Source organism: Ailuropoda melanoleuca, chromosome 15 (genome assembly GCF_002007445.2).
Source record: "Ailuropoda melanoleuca isolate Jingjing chromosome 15, ASM200744v2, whole genome shotgun sequence".
In the NCBI taxonomy this organism is placed as follows: Eukaryota; Metazoa; Chordata; class Mammalia; order Carnivora; family Ursidae; genus Ailuropoda; species Ailuropoda melanoleuca.
The window spans coordinates 63,571,858-63,591,770 of record NC_048232.1 but is presented as its reverse complement, the minus strand read 5'-3'; the positions used below and the strand labels follow the sequence as shown (position 1 = coordinate 63,591,770).

Below are 19,913 nucleotides of genomic sequence, written 5' to 3'. Positions count from 1 at the left end.
TCAACTATGTTTCTGTCATTGTTATTAAACATCTTCAACAGTCTCCCAAGGTGTAACAACCTTGAATCTGTCATTGACTGCTTTCTGTCCTTTATTTAGCACTCAAATATATCAGTAAAATCAACCATATTCAACCTGCAACAAACCCTAATTATGCTTACATCTGCTCCTTTAGTTTTATCATCAGTTTCCTAGGATAGAAAATGAGGCATTTATGCTTCAAAATGTGACATTTATCAAGTGATTGTTATGACCATTGAGTGTAGTTTGAGAAGAAAAGGAAAGCAAATAAAGCACTAAGGATACTTGTGAATTTGCTATTTTGCGCCTTGAGTGGTAATACTATTAAATAGGACATACATATGGGGAAGAGGAGAGGCTTGTTGGGGAAAAGCTATCAGTGGTCAATGTTTGAGTCCAATAATTGGTATCAAAGATTATTTTCATTTTGATTTCTTTGTAGTAAAACCATATAAAAATGTGTGTTCTTTTAGTTTTTCACTAATGTGAAAATGTGCTCTACAGCTTCAGAGACCTGGTATAGAAGATGTTGCTGTGCTAAAGAAAGAACTGGTGCAAGTTCAAACGCTAATGGACAACATGACCTTGGAACGGGAGAAAGAATCTGAAAAACTCAAAGATGAGTGCAAAAAGTTACAGGCAGAATATGCTAACTCAGAGGTAAATAAGTTTGGTATGCCTAAATGTGATTGTTGTTAACTTTATACTATTGAGTAAAGCTAACATTTGAGACTTTTCTGAGTGATCTATCAAAACAGGATTTGACTCTCATTTGCTCTAAATGATAATTGTATATAGTCAGTCCAATCTGAGAGACAATATTTAACTTTGCTTTACGAAGCTAGACATTTAGAGAAGAATGTTTGTATAAGAGTACTGTTTTATTTAATAAATGATATATATTGTAGGGAGATGATATTTAAAGTTAAATTTGATCCAAGCTAGTCAATAAGTGGTAATTGAGTTTATCTCAGTTTGGTAGGGGTAAAGGAAGTATGATTTCATTTTTTACAACGTATTACCAGTGTTATTCAGAAAAAAATATTTAGGAAAAACTTATTTTCTAGTAGGCTTGTTCCTCACTTATCAATTATTGAATTATGTTGTTAAAAGAATCTTAAAAATCAATTAGTTTAACACTTCACCCAGAACTCCCCTTTATAACATCTGAAAAGTGATCCCCAACTCTTGCTAGGTGGTGTAGGGGGTGCGTATTTCTTCATAAGTCAGCCATTCCGTTGAGTTGATATTTGTTTTCCTGTAATTTACATGCACTGGTTCCAGTTCTTCTTAGGAATTACACAGAATAAATTGTTCCTTTTTTCCACATGAGATATGTGAAGAGTGTTCATATTTATTGAGTTCTTTGTCTTCTAGGATAAACATTTTCAGTTCCTTCTACTGTTTATCACATGACTGGACTTTGGCCTGTAAATCCTTGAGATACATAATTGTGTCAGTTTATGACAAACTCTAGGATATGTAATAAATATATTTGCTTAAAAATGCTAGCCTTTTCCCCTTTTACTGTATTTTAGAGGATATTTTGTTATCTATTAATATTCTGTTAACTATTATTTGTAGTTCTTAAGCTCCGTTATGTGATGTGGACCACTGTTTTTCATATTTTCAGTTTAAAAAGTTGAGTTATAGTGACATTTCAGTTTGCATTTCTTTCTTGGAGTTTTTAAGCTAGTGATCTAAAAGCCCCTCTATTCATAATTAGTAACATAATGAGCTATGGAGTATAAATATTTTAGATAACCGTGTCATCCTTTCTCTTTCTTCCTCCTGATTCTTATCAGTGGGGGAATGGTGAAAGTTTATGGGTATAACATGCATAAGCATGTGAAGCTTTATGATGCTTAGTACTTCAGGCTTTAAAGTTTATGAATTTCCCAAAAGCGATCTTTGTAGCCCAATGACATATAACCCCACAGTTTTTAAAACAATTTTAGGGAGTTCATGAACTTACTGAAGCCAGTTAAAAGGTTCTAATATGTATTCAAGGAGATGCTGAATCAAAGAAGTTTCATGAGGAAAAAAGCCCATTCAGATAATGTGAAAGCAGAAATACTTGAATTTGGGTGAATTGAGTCATTTATTTCTGTGCTTCAGCAAGAATTACTTTTGATTAAATCTGCCTGCCCACTAGTATTTCTCAAATTTTTAAAAAATTATATTCTCTTTTGATTAAAAAAATTTCTTTAATGTTATTTGAAATTTCCAAACGAATTTCATAGGATGACTAAAATTGAATCATAATAATGGCGTTTTTATGATATAGCTGTTTTAAAGTGCAATCTTCTCTGATCTTTTCCAGCTGAGAATTATGAAGTTATTATACGTTTCCTTGTTAAACAAGTAGAATTTGAACAGGGAGAAGAAATTTATATATTTACTTGCGTTTCGGGAAAAATATATGTGGGGAAATATTTGAGTAATATTTAATAATTACTTTGTTTAATATGGAGGATTTTTGTAAATTTGCATTTTCACATAGATTAAATTATCTTTATATGTTACGAGGAGGTCATTTAAGATGAAAAAAAGTATAACTAGAGTTATATAAGATTTGGGAGAAAAGGATTTAGTATCTTCCTGTACTGTCCTTCTGTCAACAAGGGTGATGGTGGAAAATGATTTTTTTTCCCCCATCTCAGAAAGATGTTTCTGGAAAAGAAAGATGACATAGAAATTCATTCTGCACATCTTCTTTCACATTTTCATAAAATTTTTCTTTTTAAGGGTTTTGAAATAAATTTTATTTATTTATTTATTTATTTAAAAGACTTTTATTTATTTATTTGATAGAGAGAGAGATAGCCAGCGAGAGAGGGAACACAGGCAGGGGGAGTGGGAGAGGAAGAAGCTGGCTCCCAGTGGAGGAGCCTGATATGGGGCTCGATCCCAGGACCCTGAGATCATTCCCTGAGCCAAAGGCAGATGCGTAACAACTGAGCCATTCAGGCACCCCTGAAATAAATTCTAAAATAGATTTGTTCTTGCTGAATAGTGACTTAATATTTCATCATATTTTTAGGAAAACAAGGATAATATTTACTTTCTACTTAGTTAATAATAGGTTTGTAATGATCGAGACCTCGCATTATACTGAAGTATTTTGAACAACTTTAGGAAATGGTAGCATAAGAGTCAGAGTAATATTATTATTGGAAACAAACTCTTAACTTTTTGAGCACCACTAGGTTTTGGATACTGTGCGAGGTACTTTAAATGTATGGTCTCATTTGTTTCTTTTAACCTGTAAGTGAAGTATTATGTTGTTTATATGGAAGTAATCTGAAGCTTGGTGAAGGTAAATAACTTGTTTAAGTTCATGCGCCTGATGTAAGGAAGCTAGGACTAGAACTCAGGTCTTCTCTAAAGCCTGCAGTCTTTCCCTATCTCATTTTGGGTGGTCTGGTGATTGCCTTATAAGTAAATCTGTGCTATTAATCTTGACCTAATACTTACTGTTATTACTTTTTATATTTTGCCATACTGTATGTTGTAATATTTATATTGAGTACAACTTAAAATACTTTTGAATTGTGTTTCATACCATTTTCATATTAAAAAATTAACATGTAGATATTCCATCTCATTTAATGTTTATAACTCCATTTGTTTTTAGTTTCTGCTTACTTTTTAAATATATGACATGTATTTTACTAATTTATTAGAATTCAATCATATTTATTCTCAAATTTGTTAGTGGATTGTAACACTTAATGAAAAAATTTATTTTATATATTACTACTTTACTGCAACTAAATATTGGTATCTGAAACAAATTACATTAAAAGGAATTAAAGGAGCTAAAAATGTAATGATTTATTTGGTATTTCTAATTGAGGCTGAGGACATAATATAATGTATATTATTAAGTATGTTCTTGTGTTCCATTACTTTCATTTATATATACCTTATGAATTCATTGGCATTTTTTTTAGTCTAGATATTTTAGAAAAATAACTCATTCTAAAGCATTTGAAAGTACTTTATAGGGACGCCTGGGTGGTGCAGTTGCTGAGCGTCTGCCTTGGGCTCAGGGCGTGATCCCGGCGTTCCGGGATCGAGTCCCACATCAGGCTCCTCCGCTAGGAGCCTGCTTCTTCCTCTCCCACTCCCCCTGCTTGTGTTCCCTCTCTTACTGGCTGTCTCTATCTCTGTCAAATAAATAAATAAAATCTTTTAAAAAAATGAAAATACTTTATAGTTATGTTCTAGATCAGAAATTGAGGATTTAAGGATTAAAGTATTATTTAAAAAATTTACATTATTGAAAATATTAAAGCTATAATCAACTTATATTTGGTATAGTCTTTAATGGAAATGATCTTTTAAAGTTCTTATTTGTATTCCAAATAAACTTATTTTAAACTCATTTTAAAAGCCAAAATATTTATAAAGATGGAATAAAAATGATGATACTCACACATAGTTATTAAAAAGAGTACTTAAATATCTTTTAAAAGTATGCAAATATCAGAGATCAGATTTAGTATGTCTGGGCATTTGTATTGTACATTCATTGTGTACTTTTGTCAGTCTTGTCTTTCACCTTTCATCCATCATTTTATTATTATTTTTTTCTGCTTTCTAATGGAGATGCTTAAACCTGAGGTAATGTGTTTTTTAGAAGGCTTTTAATATTAGTAATACATAGCACCTTCTATTGTTGTATGGCAATTTTGTATTTTAAGGCATTCTCAGAACATCAAAGATACTCTCATTTTTTTAATTAAGCAAATTTTCAACCATCTTTAAATGAGTATTTACTAATAGTAATATAGTATTAGAACAATAATAATTCTAAAACACTAGCAGGATGTTTGCTCAAAATATCTTTCTTTAATTATTTTTTAATTTAAGGTTTTTAGTAAAAATCCAATGTTAAATTCAATAACATGGCTTCAAGGGAATGCAGACTATTTTATTGGGTTTGATATTGGGTACAAAAATCTATTAACTCCCTGGAGATGAAACACTCATTTCTGTAGTGCATATTTTTTAATGTCTAGGATCAGCAACTATTTTAGGTATAGGGAATACAACAGTGAGTAAGACAGAGTGCCTGCTCTGATAAAGCTTATATTTCTTTGTGGAAGCCAGACAAGATGTAAGTAAACCAAATCATGATAGAAAGTCAGTTAATGCTAAGTGCTATAAAGAAAAATAAAGCATGAAAATTAACAAGTCAGGAAATGACAGATGTTGTCGAAGATGCAAAGAAAGGGGAACTCTCTTACGCTGTTGGTGGGAATGCAGGCTGGTGCAACCACTCTGGAAAACAGTATGAAGGTTTCTCAAAAAGTTGAAAATAGAGCTACCCTACAACCCAGCAATTGCACTACTGGGTATTTACCCCAAAGATACAAATGTAGTGATCCAAAGAGGCACCCGCACCCCAAGTTTATAGCAGCAGTGTCCACAATAGCCAGACTATGGAAAGAGCCTATATGTCCATCAACAGATGAATGGGTAAAGAAGATGTGGTATGTATGGAATACTACTCAGCCATCAAAAAGAATGAAATCTTGACATTTGCAACAATGTGGATGGACCTAGAGGGTATTATGCTGAGCAAAATGATCAGAGAAAGACAATTACCATATGATTTCACTCATGTGGAATTTAAGAAGCAAAATAGGATCATGGGAGAAGGGAGGGAAAAATAAAACAAGATGAAATCAGAGAGGGAGACAAACCATGAGACTCTTAATCATAAGAAACAAACTGAGGTTTTCTGGAGGGGAGAGGGGTGGGGGATGGGGCAACTGGATGGGGAAAAAAAAGAAAAAGGGCATATGTATGGGCAGTAGTGTAGTGGAGTTGGTAATACTGTAGGACAATTTTAGATAGAATGATCAGGGAAGGTCTTCTCAAGGAGGGTATATGTGAGAAGTAAGCAAGAATCAGGGTGAAGAATTGGGAGCAATCATTCCCAGGAAGAGGGAGTGCAGCTATTAAAGCCTCAAGGCACAGATGAGTCTGGCCTGTTAAACAGTGAGGAAAGTCAATGTGGAGAGCCATCTTTGTTTGAATTTCACCCACAGTCATATTTGAACAGGGAATGTATTTATTTCCTTGCAAATTTTGACTTTTTAAAATTTTTATTTTCTCCCCATACAAACATAATACATGATCGTTGTAAAAGATTAAGATGATTTATAAAGTACAATAGAGAAAGTGAATGTTTTCTGTAATTCACTCCCCTCCTCCCCTTCCCCATGACTAAAATATACCTTTTGGTATAAATTCTTCCTACATCTTTCCTTTTTCCACCCTTAAGTAAAAATATTTCAAATGCTAGCTTTTAAAAAATTCTAGTTAAAAAAAGTACATATTTAGTGTACAATGGATAAATGATACCTAATGTCTAGTTCTTTAGGTATTAAAATTATAAAATCATTTATATGAATGTATCTAAAAACTATAAAATTTTAACAGAATATTTTTGGATATATTTGCTTTACATTTTACTTGTTTTTCTACATTTTGGAGTTAATCAGGAAGACAGATACTAGATAGATGTTACTCTTGGCTTACTATATTTTATAAACTTAAATGCAGAATCATAGTATTTTAATGAAATATAGTCATAATTTGCATCTTAATATATACTGTTATTTCTGTTTATTATGTGTTACTCTGCTAAATCCTTTGATACATAGTACTTTAAAATAGCCAAACTGTTCCTAATATTTCTGTTAACATCCATAATATTACTAACAGAAAATGATCTGAGATTCAGAGTTGTTAGAAATAGCAGTTTGAAATAAACTCCCGATATCAATGAAAAGGTTACATGATCATTTTAAGGAAGAAGTTATTACGATAAACCTTTAACTTGAATATAGTTAAAAATAACAAATATTTAAAGATTTCCTTCTTTGGGGCACCTGGGTGGCTCAGTTAAGTGTCTAACTCTTGATCTTGGCTCAGGTCTTAATCTCAAGGTCATGAGTTCAAGCCCCACATTGGGTACCATGCTCGGTGAAGAGCCTACTTAAAAACAAAAACAAAAAGATCCCCCAACATTTTCGTCTCTTAAGGATACAATATCAGTTATTGAAACACGCTGTATAAGCTATAATTGTAAAGCAATATGACCGATTGCTTTTCATTGTATTAGAATTGGTTTATTTACGTGAATGTTTTCCTTAAAAGTTCTAGGCAGGAAGATATCTCAGACATGCCATTCATAAAAACATTCTTGAAACCTCTTTTAACTGACTTTAAGCCAGTTTGGAAAACAGTCAAAAAACTAGTTTCATTAACTTATGATTATTAAAATAAAATAATATAAGCCCAAGTGTTTGATCATTCAGTTTAATTACTTAACCTCCTTTACAAGATGGTTTCCAAAACTTTAAACCAAAGCACTGTAATGGATGAAGATATATATACCACCAATGAGAATCCCTTTTAAAAAACAAAAGTGCCACACATACTAGAAGGGTTTCCAAAAGAAGATCTCTTGGCATTATTGTCAAAATAAATCAATAGCCTTCTAAGGTTTCTCTCTTGAAAATGAAAGTACTTATTTGTAATATTGGATATAGACAACTACTGATGTGTTTATTAGGAAAAAAAATTTTTTAAAATTTATCTCTTTTTCATATGAAGTTATTTACTAATAAAGAATATAGGCAATGAAAATGATTGTAACTTTGGGAATGTAAAAACTGAAGCCAATAAGCAATATTAGAAATACAAAGTTATTTTGTTATTATCAGTTGCAGGAAACCATACTTAAAAAGCAGTACTTAGTCTCTCTCTCCCTAGTTGTTTAAGCTCTCGTGTGTAGGAAGTTTCTGTTTCTAAGATCTTTGCTTTCTTTTCTGTTATTTTTTAAATGATCAAACCATTGTCTTAATTTCATTAAAAAGTGTTAAAATGCATCAGAGCAAATTTAAGTCCAGCTATTATACCTGATCACGGAGTGGCCCAGCTTAATGAAACTATATCTAATAAAAGTTTATATATAACTTCTTTGGACAAAGACTTAACATTATAGTAAAAAGATGATTTACCACCTTTCCAGGGTGATTCTGTATTGTATGTTTGCATTTATTTAACATGTTTTTAAAGTAAAAGGAAAGGCTGTCGTATAGAAATTGGGAGAAAATGTAGGCATTTTCTTTAAATCTTCAAAATTTAAAAGGATTAAAGTACAGAGTTTCAAAACAGTATATTTTGATGCTGACTCAGACACATAAAGTAGGATGCCAACTCTTCATTTCATGCATTATTAAATAAATGAAGTGCATTTTGGGTAAATTTTAAAAATTAATTTTCACACATGATGTGGGGTGGCAGTAGGGTGGTAGGAAAAAGAACTAAGTTGAAACTTCTAAGTATTATTTTAATTTAACAACAATTGACAAAAATCTATGTAACTTAAAAACCTTTGGGTGCTCCCATTTCCTATTCCATTTTAGTTTTCTCTAATTTTTTTTTTCTTTCTTTTTTTAAGGCCACAATAAGCCAGCTAAGGAGTGAGCTTGCCAAAGGCCCCCAGGAAGTTGCTGTATATGTGCAGGAACTACAAAAACTTAAAAGTTCAGTTAATGAATTAACACACAAAAATCAGGTGAGAGTTTAAAAAATGCATATAGTGGTGAATTGATTTTATATATCTTAAATTTTAATCTTGTGTATGTTATATATATATTGGCATGAGTACAGCATGACTTATTCTGGTTTTTAAATGTTAAGGACATTCACATTGTTATGAAACCAATCTCCAGAACTCTTCATCCTGCAGAACTAAAACTCTACACTCTTTGAACAACTCACCAGTCACCGCCGCCTTCTGTAAAGGAAAAACACTCCTGTGTGTCTCTACTCTCAGTACCCTATTACACCTTTACTTCTCACACCAGAAGTTTGTTCCTCACTTCAACAGTTCTGTGACACCAGCTGGTGTCATACAATGTAACACAGTTCTGACACCATTTACTTGGAGACAGTGTCAGATCCCACAGTTTAAGGGATGAGTCCCACAAGACTGTTCCCGCACCGCTTCTGCCAACACCAATTGAAAGTCCAGCTTGTTACCTGTACTTTGTACCAAATGGCTGTAAATAGGAGGCTCCCACGACCCTGGCCTTAGAATGGATTAATTTGCTAGAGTGACTCACAAAACACAGGAAAACATTTTCCTTACCAGATTACTGGTTTATTTAAAAGATATAGTTCAAGAGCAGCCAGATGAAAGAGATCCATAGGGTAAGATGTGTGGGAAAGGGCATGGAGCGTCTATACTTTCTCTAGGTGCTTTCTATGTGTTCATCAACCTAGAATCTCTCAACCCTGTCCCTTTGGGGTTTTAAGGAGGCCTCCTTACATAGACATGATTGATAAATTATTGGCCATTAGTGATTAACTCAACCTCCAGCTCCTCTCCCCTCCCTGAGGTGGTTGTTGTTGGTGGGGGGGTTGATGAGGGGTTGGGTTGAAAGTTCTAACCCTTTAATCCTGGTTGATTGCCATGGCAACCGGCCCCCATCCTAAGGGTCTTTCTAAAAAATCACCTTATTAACATAAACTCATTGGTGTTTGAAAGGGACTTGTTATGAATAACAGAAGACATTTTCATTGCTCTTATCACTTAGGAAATTCCAAGGGTTTTTTGGAGCTCTTCCAGAAATGGGGATGATTACCCAAAGTATATGTTTTTATTGTAAATCACAATCATACTTCGGATATAACAAGTTTTTGATTTGATGTAATCCAGTTTATCTGTTTTTGCTTTTGGTGTCATATTTAAGAAATCATTGCCAAATCCAAACCCATGAAGATTTTCTCCTGTGTTTTCTTCTAATAGATTTATAGTTTTAGGTCTTATGTTTTGGTCTTTGATTCATTTTGACCTAATTTTTTTTTTTTTAATAGTCCCAGGTAAGGATTTAGTTTCATTCTTTTACATATGGGTAGTTTCTCCTGCAGCATTTGTTGAAAAGACTTTCCTTTCCCGTGCTCTTGGCACCCTTGTTAAAAATCATTTGACCATGTATGTGAGTGTTTATTTATGGGCTCTTTATGCCTATACCATTGGTCTATATTCTTTCTTTATGCCAGTACCACACAGTTTGGACTACTGTAGCTTTTAATAAGTTTTGAAATCAGAAGAGTATGAGACCTTCAACTTTGTCCTTTACTTTGTATTTTGTAATGTTAATATTTCCCACCTTGTTTCTTTATAGATGAGCAACAGATGATATTTAGTTTGGGAACAGGGTAGGTATTGGTTAGTACTTTTCTTTCATGTCTTTACTCTGTTGGTGGTGGGGGAGTAGGGAGTTATTAAATCTTTTTATTGAACAGTGTGGTGAATTTGTTGGCTTTGCTTTTTAATAAGTTGAACCTAATATTTTGGTGAAATATAACAAGGGAAAAACCAAAGAAAATAACGCGGTAGAGGGGGAAAAAGAGTAAGTATAATTGGCTGTAAATATCAAGCCTCCTGCCAATAGCCAGGTGAATGAACTTGGAGCAGACCGTCCAAATCTTGTCAAGTCATCAGAGACTATAGCTCTGGCTCATAGCTTATTACGTCATGAGAAACTCGTTTCTGGATTCCTGACCCTCAGAAGTTGGGTGAGATGATACATATAATTTTAACCTGCAAAGTTTTAGAGTAATTTGCTGCTTGTGACATTGGCCAACAGTTCTCAAACCTCTTCATCTCAGGAATGCTATATATCCTCAAAATTGTTATGGACCCCAAAGAGGTTTTATTTTCTTGGATTATATCTATAGGTACTTAGTATATTAGAGATTAAAACATAAATTTAAAAAATATGTATGTATTGGTTTTAAAAATGTTATTAAATATTAACATAAATACCATTTTGGATGAAAAATGACTATTTTTCCAAAACAAAAAATAGTGGTGATGTTTTGTATTTTGTAAACCTCTTTAATGTCTAGCTTAATATTACGACAGATGGATTCTTATATCTGCTTCTACATTTCATCTGTTGTGATATGGTTGAAGGGTATGAAGAAAATTCAATCTCATAAAGATAATGTAGTTGGAAAGGGGAGGAATATCTTAACCTTTTTAGGTAATTATAGCTATTTTTATTTGATACTATATCAAAACTAGATTAAGCATAGTTTCTCAAAAGTTAGTTACAACAGAGAATCTGAAACCATATCAGTGCTGTTTTTATACTTGTAACATTAAATTTATTAGTTTTTCTTGCCTTTTGAGTGGATCTTTCCTGTGCATGATTTTATAACATCATGCATTAGTCATGTGGAAAATATTGGTTGTGCAGATCTTCCAGATATTGACAGATTTCATTGTACAATATAAAAACGGTATCATTTGTCAATATCACCATCTATCTCAGAATAGACCTTAAGTATGAGAAAGTGTCAAGCTCATGGTGATGGATACGTTCTCCAAAAGTCTAAGCTTCATTTGAAAGCTCGAATTTTATTATTGGAAACAAATAGTATCAGTTCTGTTCTCTTAAGTGATAGGTTCTTTTCTTACCCGAGTTTGAGTAATCATGGTTTGTCTGTTAATCTTTCCAGTAAAAATGGTGTTTCATGACAAAAAGCAACTAGCTCAGCTTGTAATTCAATACCATTAATGCTCTTCTGTGTGACAGTTATATTATTCTTTGGTATCCAGCAGAAGTGATCTATGCATACTTCCTACTCTTTCACATAGATTTTATTACTCCTTGCTATTACAGATATTTGGGCTGTGAACATTCACATACAAATCTCATGTATTTGTGCAAGAATTTCTCTGTTGTATACTTCCAAGTGAAATTGCTGGGTTGTAGGCTACACATGTGTTCAAATTTAGTAGGTGACCTCAAATAATTTTCCAAAGTATTTATACCTGTTTACCATTGTCCATTTCTCTGTCAATAATTCTTCTTCTTCTTTTTTTAAAGATTTTATTTGTTTGAGAGAGAGAGACAGAGATAGTGAGAGAGAGAGAGAGAGAGCAATAGCAGGGAGGAGGGAGAAGCAGGCTCCCACTGGAGCAGGGAGCCCAGTGGAGGGCTCTATCCCAGGACCCTGGAATCTTTTGTTTGTTTGTTTGTTTTTTAAGATTTTATTTATTTGACAGAGAGACACAGCAAGAGAGGGAACACAAGCAGTGGGATTGGGAGAGGGAGAAGCCGTCTTCCCGCTGAGCAGGGAGCCCGATACAGGCTCTATCCCAGGACCCTGGGATCATGACCTGAGCCGAAGGCAGATGCTTAATGACTGAGCCACCCAGGCGCCCGAGGACCCTGGGATCTTAACGTTTAACCAACTAAGCTACCCAGGCACTCCTCTCTGTCAATTCTTGATGCTGATTTGATCTTTTTCTCTGGCTTATGAAAACCTGTCTACCCTCCCTCCACCTTTTTTCTCCTGTCAAGTTAATACGTAGAAAACATTTATATACAATTTAGTTTTATCTTTGTCCCTCAGTATGATTTTTAATTCCTTTGAGATCAGGGTTGACATTCCACTTTCTGGAAACTGACCAGGATATGTACATGATGTGGATGTTTATGATGAGTGTCATTTATTATGTAATTTTAAAACATTAAACTATTAATAAAGGGCATGATTTGACATGGATAGCCTGAAATGTGTAATCAGATAATGAAGCACAAATTGTATATACGTACACACACACACACACACATTATTAAAGTAAGTATTATGGCTATTTGGTGAATAATATATAGAATCAAGATGATTTAGTGTGGTTAAACTGGAATATTATTGATTGGAGAATAATAGAATCTTCTACTAATCTTAATAATCCTTACATAGTGAAGGCTTAACAATTTTTTCCAAAATGTTTTCTTGTTTAGGATTTGCTCACCAGTTAAAGTAGCACAGACATGCATCCTTTTCTTATTATCCTTGCTATCTGCCTCTCCCACCCCTCCTCACCCCATGTCCTTGGCAAACCATAATTGTTGACAATAGTGATACCCATGTGTTTTGAATTTGGAAATCTTTGCAAATGGCCTTATGAAGGCCATTACATAAAATGCCTTGGACAATTTTTGTGGGTCATAGCAGCATCAAGGTGGATAGATAAAATTTTAATACAAAACAAATGGGAAAAAAATTGGTATTGTGCTAATGTCAAGATCTTCAGCCTTAGATCAGTGTTTGTAATTACTGCTTTTGGAAAACTTAAAAACAAAAGGGAAATATTGAAGAAACTTCCTTCTTAGTTTCTAATAAGAATCATACTCTGACATTTAAACATGATTCTGCAACTCAGTTTAATTATTTTTATATAAATTCTAAGCAAATCATATGTTTACTTAAGGCTACTAGTATAGGTCATTGTAAGAGACTGAGTTATTCTTAGACCAGTGTCTGCCTTTTCTGTAAGCACCTCAGTCAACGTTTGTTGTTTTTGTTTTTATTTGGTGAGTGTGATACAGGGTTGGGTCAAGACCAGGGTGGAAGTTTTCCTAACTTACTGCCTAGTAAATCAGAAAAGGCTTTTGTAGAACATATAACTTTTTAGCTTGGTCTTCAGGGTTGCCAAGGAACATTTCACATGGCAGAAGGCTTTGATTGTCCTGTATTATTCCCTTCTAGCACTCTGCATATAAAAAATGAGTATAATAAATATCCACAGATTGACTTGGCAGATGTTTATAGTGGCTTCCTATCCTAGCTATCTTTCTTATAGAATTGAGTCAAAGTTCTGATCCATGTGTTATGTGTAAGTATGTTGACTTAAAATACTCTGTATTAATTTTAACAATTCCACTGAAACCAGATGTTGACCTTTGATTAGGCTAGCTGATCCAGATCTTTGATTGGAGGTGTTGTTTTTATATTTTGTACTTGATAATATTGAGTAAAATAACAAAATATAAGGCAGGTAAGTTATTTTTAGATCACTGTTTTTACACAGCTAGAAAGAAATTTGCGTTAATTTTAAACTTGTGACCCTTAAAAATGGTCTTTATCAAGAAGAACAAAAATAAAGAATCATAGCATGTGCATACTAGAGCAGTGAATAGTATTGTTATGCTAAAGCTCTTATCAACTATAAAATTGCAACACCCCAAATCAGAATTGCCGTTGTATTTTGTTATTCAAAATAATTTTTGATGATAGAAGATAGTTTTAGTATTTAACTCAAATGGGAGAATATAAATATGTTGCATACCCTGAAGAATCTACTAGATTTAATGTTTCATTTTATGTCAAAATTTTGTTTTTAATTCTTAAATTATATTACTAGAGCTTAGTCAAGTGGGCCAATGATAAAATAAGTTAGGATGTAATAATTTAATACTTTTTGGCTAGAATATGTTCACTGTTTTTATATTGCAATTTGACTAATTTTGATGGTACTCTAAAGATTAAATAATTGGAATAATTATAAATATTCACAAAGGAAATTTTTACATTGATATTTCAGAACTTGTCTGAAAAGTTGCTGAAGAAAGAACTGGAGTTTACTCAGTTAGAGGAGAAACATAATGAAGAATGTGTGAGTAAAAAGAATATACAAGCAAACCTTCATCAAAAAGACTTAGATTGTCAACAGCTTCAGTCAAGATTATCTGCGTCTGAAACCTCCCTGCAAAGAATACAGGCAGAACTAGGTGAAAAGGGAGAAGCTACACAAAAGCTCAAAGAAGAATTATCAGAAGTGGAGACCAAGTACCAGCATCTTAAGGCTGAGTTTAAACAGCTGCAACAGCAGAGAGAAGAAAAAGACCAGCATGGGTTACAACTCCAAAGTGAAGTTAATCAAGTAAGAGATGTTACTTTTATTTGTTGTAATTCCTCCTGTGGTTTCTTATTTGATCATAATATAGTTCATTAAAAAAATATTGTCATTTAAAAAAATTAACTCTTAATTTTCACAACCGGGAGGTTTGAGTCAGATTTCATTTCCTTTAATTTCATTTCAATTTTCCTTAATGAGAAAGAAATGTTAGCATCCATCATATAATATTGTGAAGTGTTTATGAATTAATACCTATAAATTGCTTAGTATAGTACCTGGCATATGGTAGGTACTCAGCACCGTAGGTACTCATCACGTGTTAGTTAATTGTAATTAATTCAAATTGTTGATCATTCTTTAATTTAGAAATTCTTATCTTTTTTCTTTTTTTGTTACTAAATTTTCAAAATATAATTATGGTTAAACCAATAATATAAAAATATCTATTTTTTTTTGTTCACATTGATGTTTTTTTTATTTATTTTTTATTATATTATGTTAAAAAAATCTATATTTTAAAAGAAAAAAATAAATTAGTCCTAACAACTATTTTTATAGTAATATCTAACTTAAATTTAAGTTCTATATTCTTATTATTTCTTATAGATAACATTAAAAATTGGTTGAAAAATGGAAATTTGGGGGACATTAAAGTCCTCAGCCACTTTTTTGATAATATTCAACTATTTTCACTTAAATGGTAGTGATACTTGCTTTTTTTTTTATGCTCAGTTAGCCAGCATATAGTACATCATAAGTTTTTGATACAGTGGTCAGCAATTTATTAGTTGCATTTAACACCCAGTGCTCATCACAACATATGCCCTCCTTAATACCATCACCTGGTTACCCCATTCCCCCACCCCCACCCCACCTTTTGTAACCCTCAGTTTGTTTCCTGGAGTCCAGAGTCTCTCATGGTTTGTCTCCCTCTGTGATTTCTTCCCATTCAGTTTTCCCCTCCCTTCCTCTGTGGTCCTCTGCTCTATTCGTTATGTTCCATGTCCTTATGTTCCACATATGTGTGAAACGATATGATAATTATCTTTCTCTGCTTGACTTATTTCACCTAGCATAATCCCCTCCAGTTCCATCCATGTTGATGTAAATGGTGGGTATTCATCATTTCTGATGGCTGAGTAATATTCCATTGTATGTATGGACCACATCTTCTTTATCCATTCATCTGTTGAAGGGCATCTCAGCTCCTTCCACAGTTTGGCTATTGTGGATATTGCTGCTATGATACTTGCTTTTATGGCATCAGTCCTTCTGTCTTCTTGGCCTGATATATTCTTCCTATTTGTCTTCTCCTTGATGAACACACTGCTTACCTTACTCGTCACTTTTCTAGTAATCCCTTTCTGAACATTGCCATTTTTCCCTCCCTGACTGCCCAAAGGTGGCTTAAGCACGTATATATTTTGATTGCTTTACTTACCTCAGTGTAGTATATTATCATAACTTATGTGTCTTTCTTCACTAGATTCTGAACTCTTTGGGTACAAGACCATGTCTTACTCATTTTTTATTTTCGCTATCTGACACATTGCTTGTTTTTTTGTTTTGTTTTTGTTTTTTAAAGATTTATTTATTAGAAAGAGAGAGAGAGCTGGGGGAGGGGCAAAGGGAGAGGGAGAGAGAGAAGCTCAAGCAGATTCTGCACTGAGTACAGAACCTGACACGGAGCTTGATCTCATGACCCTCAGATCATGACCTGAGCTGAAATCAAGAGGAGGACGCTTAACTGATTGAGCCACCCAGGCGCCCCACACACATGGGTTGTTATTCAGCAAATGTTTTAGTGGATAATTTAGATATTTGATGTTCATTTCAGATAAAATTTGGCGTTTATGGTTTCTAAGAGATAACAAGTTTTATTTGTTGGGGGATACAGAACGGAAAAAGGAAACCATACTTAACCTTAAATAATTATGTAAATCTCATTGAGGATAAGGCAAGTACTGTCCTATATCAAAGAATGTGAAGATTATAATAAAGTGATCCTATATATGATGGGAATTTAGAAGAGTTCCTCTTCTGTTTTCTTACCCCACAGTACTTCATTTGTGTAATTACTTTATCCAGTTATGTGATCGGGAAAAGCTTTGTGTGAGACAGATGCGGTGCATAAAATTATGAATATTGAATGGATATTGACAAATGACAGTGTGGAGGTAGGAGAATCTTTCAGGCAGGTGATTAGTGAGAGTAAACTAGTGCCAAGAAAGTACTGTAAGAACCAGCAAGGGACATCTCTTAAAATAGGGTGTGTGTAATAGAAGTGGCCTATTGTGATTGAAAAGAGCATTTGGAACCTTATCATGTCGGGTCTTGAATAGCAGGCCAGGAATTTGGGCTTTATTTGGTTTTCAGTGGGAGGAAGGGCATGAGGAATTTTTGAGAACCTACTCAAACATATTTTTTTTTCAAACATATTTTTATACAAAGACTTGAACATGTGATTAGTTGGTTTAGTCACAATTCTATAATAAAGAGATCATACTGAAGACCTTAAAGTGATACCATTTATCTTCTTTCTTTAGCATGCTGTTTGCATTCTACCTTCAAAGTATGTCTCAAATCTGTCCACTTCTCTTCATCTACACTGCTCCTGCATTTAATTTAAGCTACTGTATTGGCCTTCTTAAAGTTTTCCTTCTAGTGACCTCCTTAATCTGTTTTCCATGCAGAAGCCAGAGACATCTTTTTAAAACATGAAGGATATCCCTTTATTTGTCTGTTTACAGTGGCTTTGCATTACTCTTTGAATTGAATCCAGATGTCTTACTTTGGCATGTGAGTTTCCGCATGTAGCATAACCCACACTATGTCTTCGAATTCATCTCCTACCACTGTTAAGTTATGTTGATCTCCTTTTAGTTCCTCATACACACCAACACTTCAAATGCTTTCCTGCCTTAGGTCCTTTGCCCATGTTTTTTTTCTTAGTGTGCCCTGACTTCAGTTCTTCAAAAGGCTGGCTCACGTGTCATTTTGTCAGTAAGGACTTCCAGGACTGCTCTATTTAAATAGCTTGTTTTCCATATATTCTGGACCCCTTCTTTATTTCAGCAGGCTTTTTTATTCTTCTTTATAACACTTTATAGTGTATAATTAGTTTTTTGTTTACTTGCGTATTGCCTGCCATTCTCATTCGACTGTGAGCTCCTTAATGTGTGGAATTTGTTTTATTTTATACTCTGTCAGCCTCTATACTTAGGGCTTTCAGCAAATATTTTTTTTAGAAGATTTTATTTATTTATTTGTCAGAGAGAGAGAGTGAGCGCACAAACTGGGGGAACAGCAGGCAGAGGGAGAAGCAGGCTCCCCACTGAGCAAGGAACCCGATGTGGGACTCGATCCCAGGACTCTGGGATCATGACCTGAGCCAAAGGCAGAAGCTTAATCAATGGAGCCACCCAGGTGTCCCTTTCAGCAAATATTTATTGGAAGGATGGAAGTGAATTTCACCTTAAACCTTTTTTTATATCCTTAAAGAGTGTAGGCATGAACTGGTTTCATTTTTCTCTCCATTGTATCCTTAGCATCCATTTTGGTAGTGACAAAAGTAGATAGTGGCAACTGTCAGCAAAGGACTTGAAGACAAATCAGTGTATATTCTTCGTATTTGTGTTTATGAGCAGTTCTAAAATAGCCACAGATGTGCAGATACTGATGTTATATAATTAAAAGATTAGATGTTATCATTTTAATTTTTAAAAATTATCTAACATGCATCTTGAATAGCACAGTGGATTTATTTATTTATTTCAAAGATTTTATTTATTTGTGAGAGAGAGAGAGAATACAAGTGGGGGGAGGGGCAAAGGGAGAGGGAGAAACAGACTCCCTGTTGAGCAAGGAGACTTAGGACTCGATCCCAGGCCTCAACCCCAGGACCCCTGGATCGTGACCTGAGCCCAAGGCAGACGCTTAACTGATTGAGCCACATAGGCACCCCAGCATAATGGATTTAGAAACCAGCTGCCTGAGTTCCAGTTCTGTGGCTTACAAGCCATGTGATCTCAGGCACAGTATTTAACTTGGGTCTGTTTGCTCATCGCTAATATGGATAATAATGGAATCTTCTTCATAGGGCTATATATATGAGGATTAAATTAGTTAATATTTGCATTTAGGATGGGGCCTGGCACTTAGTAAATATTGTTAGGAGTATAAATGAGTAAAGAATTATGTATATAGGTGTACAAACTGAATTTATTATAGAATATATACATATATATGTATATCCCAAAATGATTGTGATTTTAGGGTAGACCATTCTATTAATAATTCCAGCGTTTACTATTTTTACGCCTGATTTAACGTCTTTCTTTAACATGTTTACTCTCAAATGGTATGGACATCATTATTTAAGTAATTTTGGCCTGCTCCCACCCTTGGACAGCCTTTTTTGGGATTCTTTTTTTAAATTAAAGATTAGGGATTTACCAGGAATTGTACAGTAATGAATGACAAAGTTATTTATAGTACGCATCCCTTTTTCTTACCCCTTTAGTAAATCTACACTTCAGAGTAATAATTCTCTTTAGTTCGGTTGGTTCTCAGTTCTGTCTGCACATCAGATTCACCTGGGGAGATTTAAAATATTAACAGTATCAAGGCCTCACCCTTGGTCCAATTAAATCATAATCTCTGGCATAGTCCTGGGCACTGGCATATTCAGATGTTTTCCCTGTAATTGTATATGCAGTTGAGTTTGAAAACTGCTTTTTAAAGTGTTACTTTTTGGTAAGTGATTTCTAAGTTTTCCTGAAGCTGAACATAATCTGATTCATGAATTTCGGGGCTTTAGCTCAAATGTATTAAATTTAAACTTGCATGGGAGGAGTCTGATTATCTGTGCATTAACAATGATATCAGGAGATTCTTTTATATTATTTTTTGGTGTGTGTACAACATAGTGATTTACAATTCTGTACATTTCTGAATGCTTTTCATGGTGAATGTAGTCACCATCTGTCATTCTACCATGTTATTACAGTATTATTGACTGCGTTTGCTGTGCTGTACTTTTCATCTCTGTGACTTATTTTATAACTGAAGTTTGTACCTCTTCATCAGCAGGAGATCTTATCCAGCAAGTTTAAGAACTAGACGTGGATGATGGCTGTTTGTA

The 19,913-nt window shown here is 33.8% G+C and overlaps 1 protein-coding gene across 2 annotated transcripts in view; it reads left to right on the top strand.

The window, feature by feature from the left end:
- The window catches only part of EEA1 (early endosome antigen 1), a 117,773-nt gene that overhangs the window by 45,969 nt on the left and 51,891 nt on the right, over positions 1-19,913 (top strand). For both annotated transcript variants that reach the window (XM_034643582.1, XM_002928070.4), the window contains 3 exons: positions 526-681; positions 8,507-8,623; positions 14,456-14,794. In XM_034643582.1, coding sequence (XP_034499473.1) covers positions 526-681; positions 8,507-8,623; positions 14,456-14,794 — 612 coding nt within the window. The remainder of the gene's footprint in view (positions 1-525; positions 682-8,506; positions 8,624-14,455; positions 14,795-19,913) is intronic.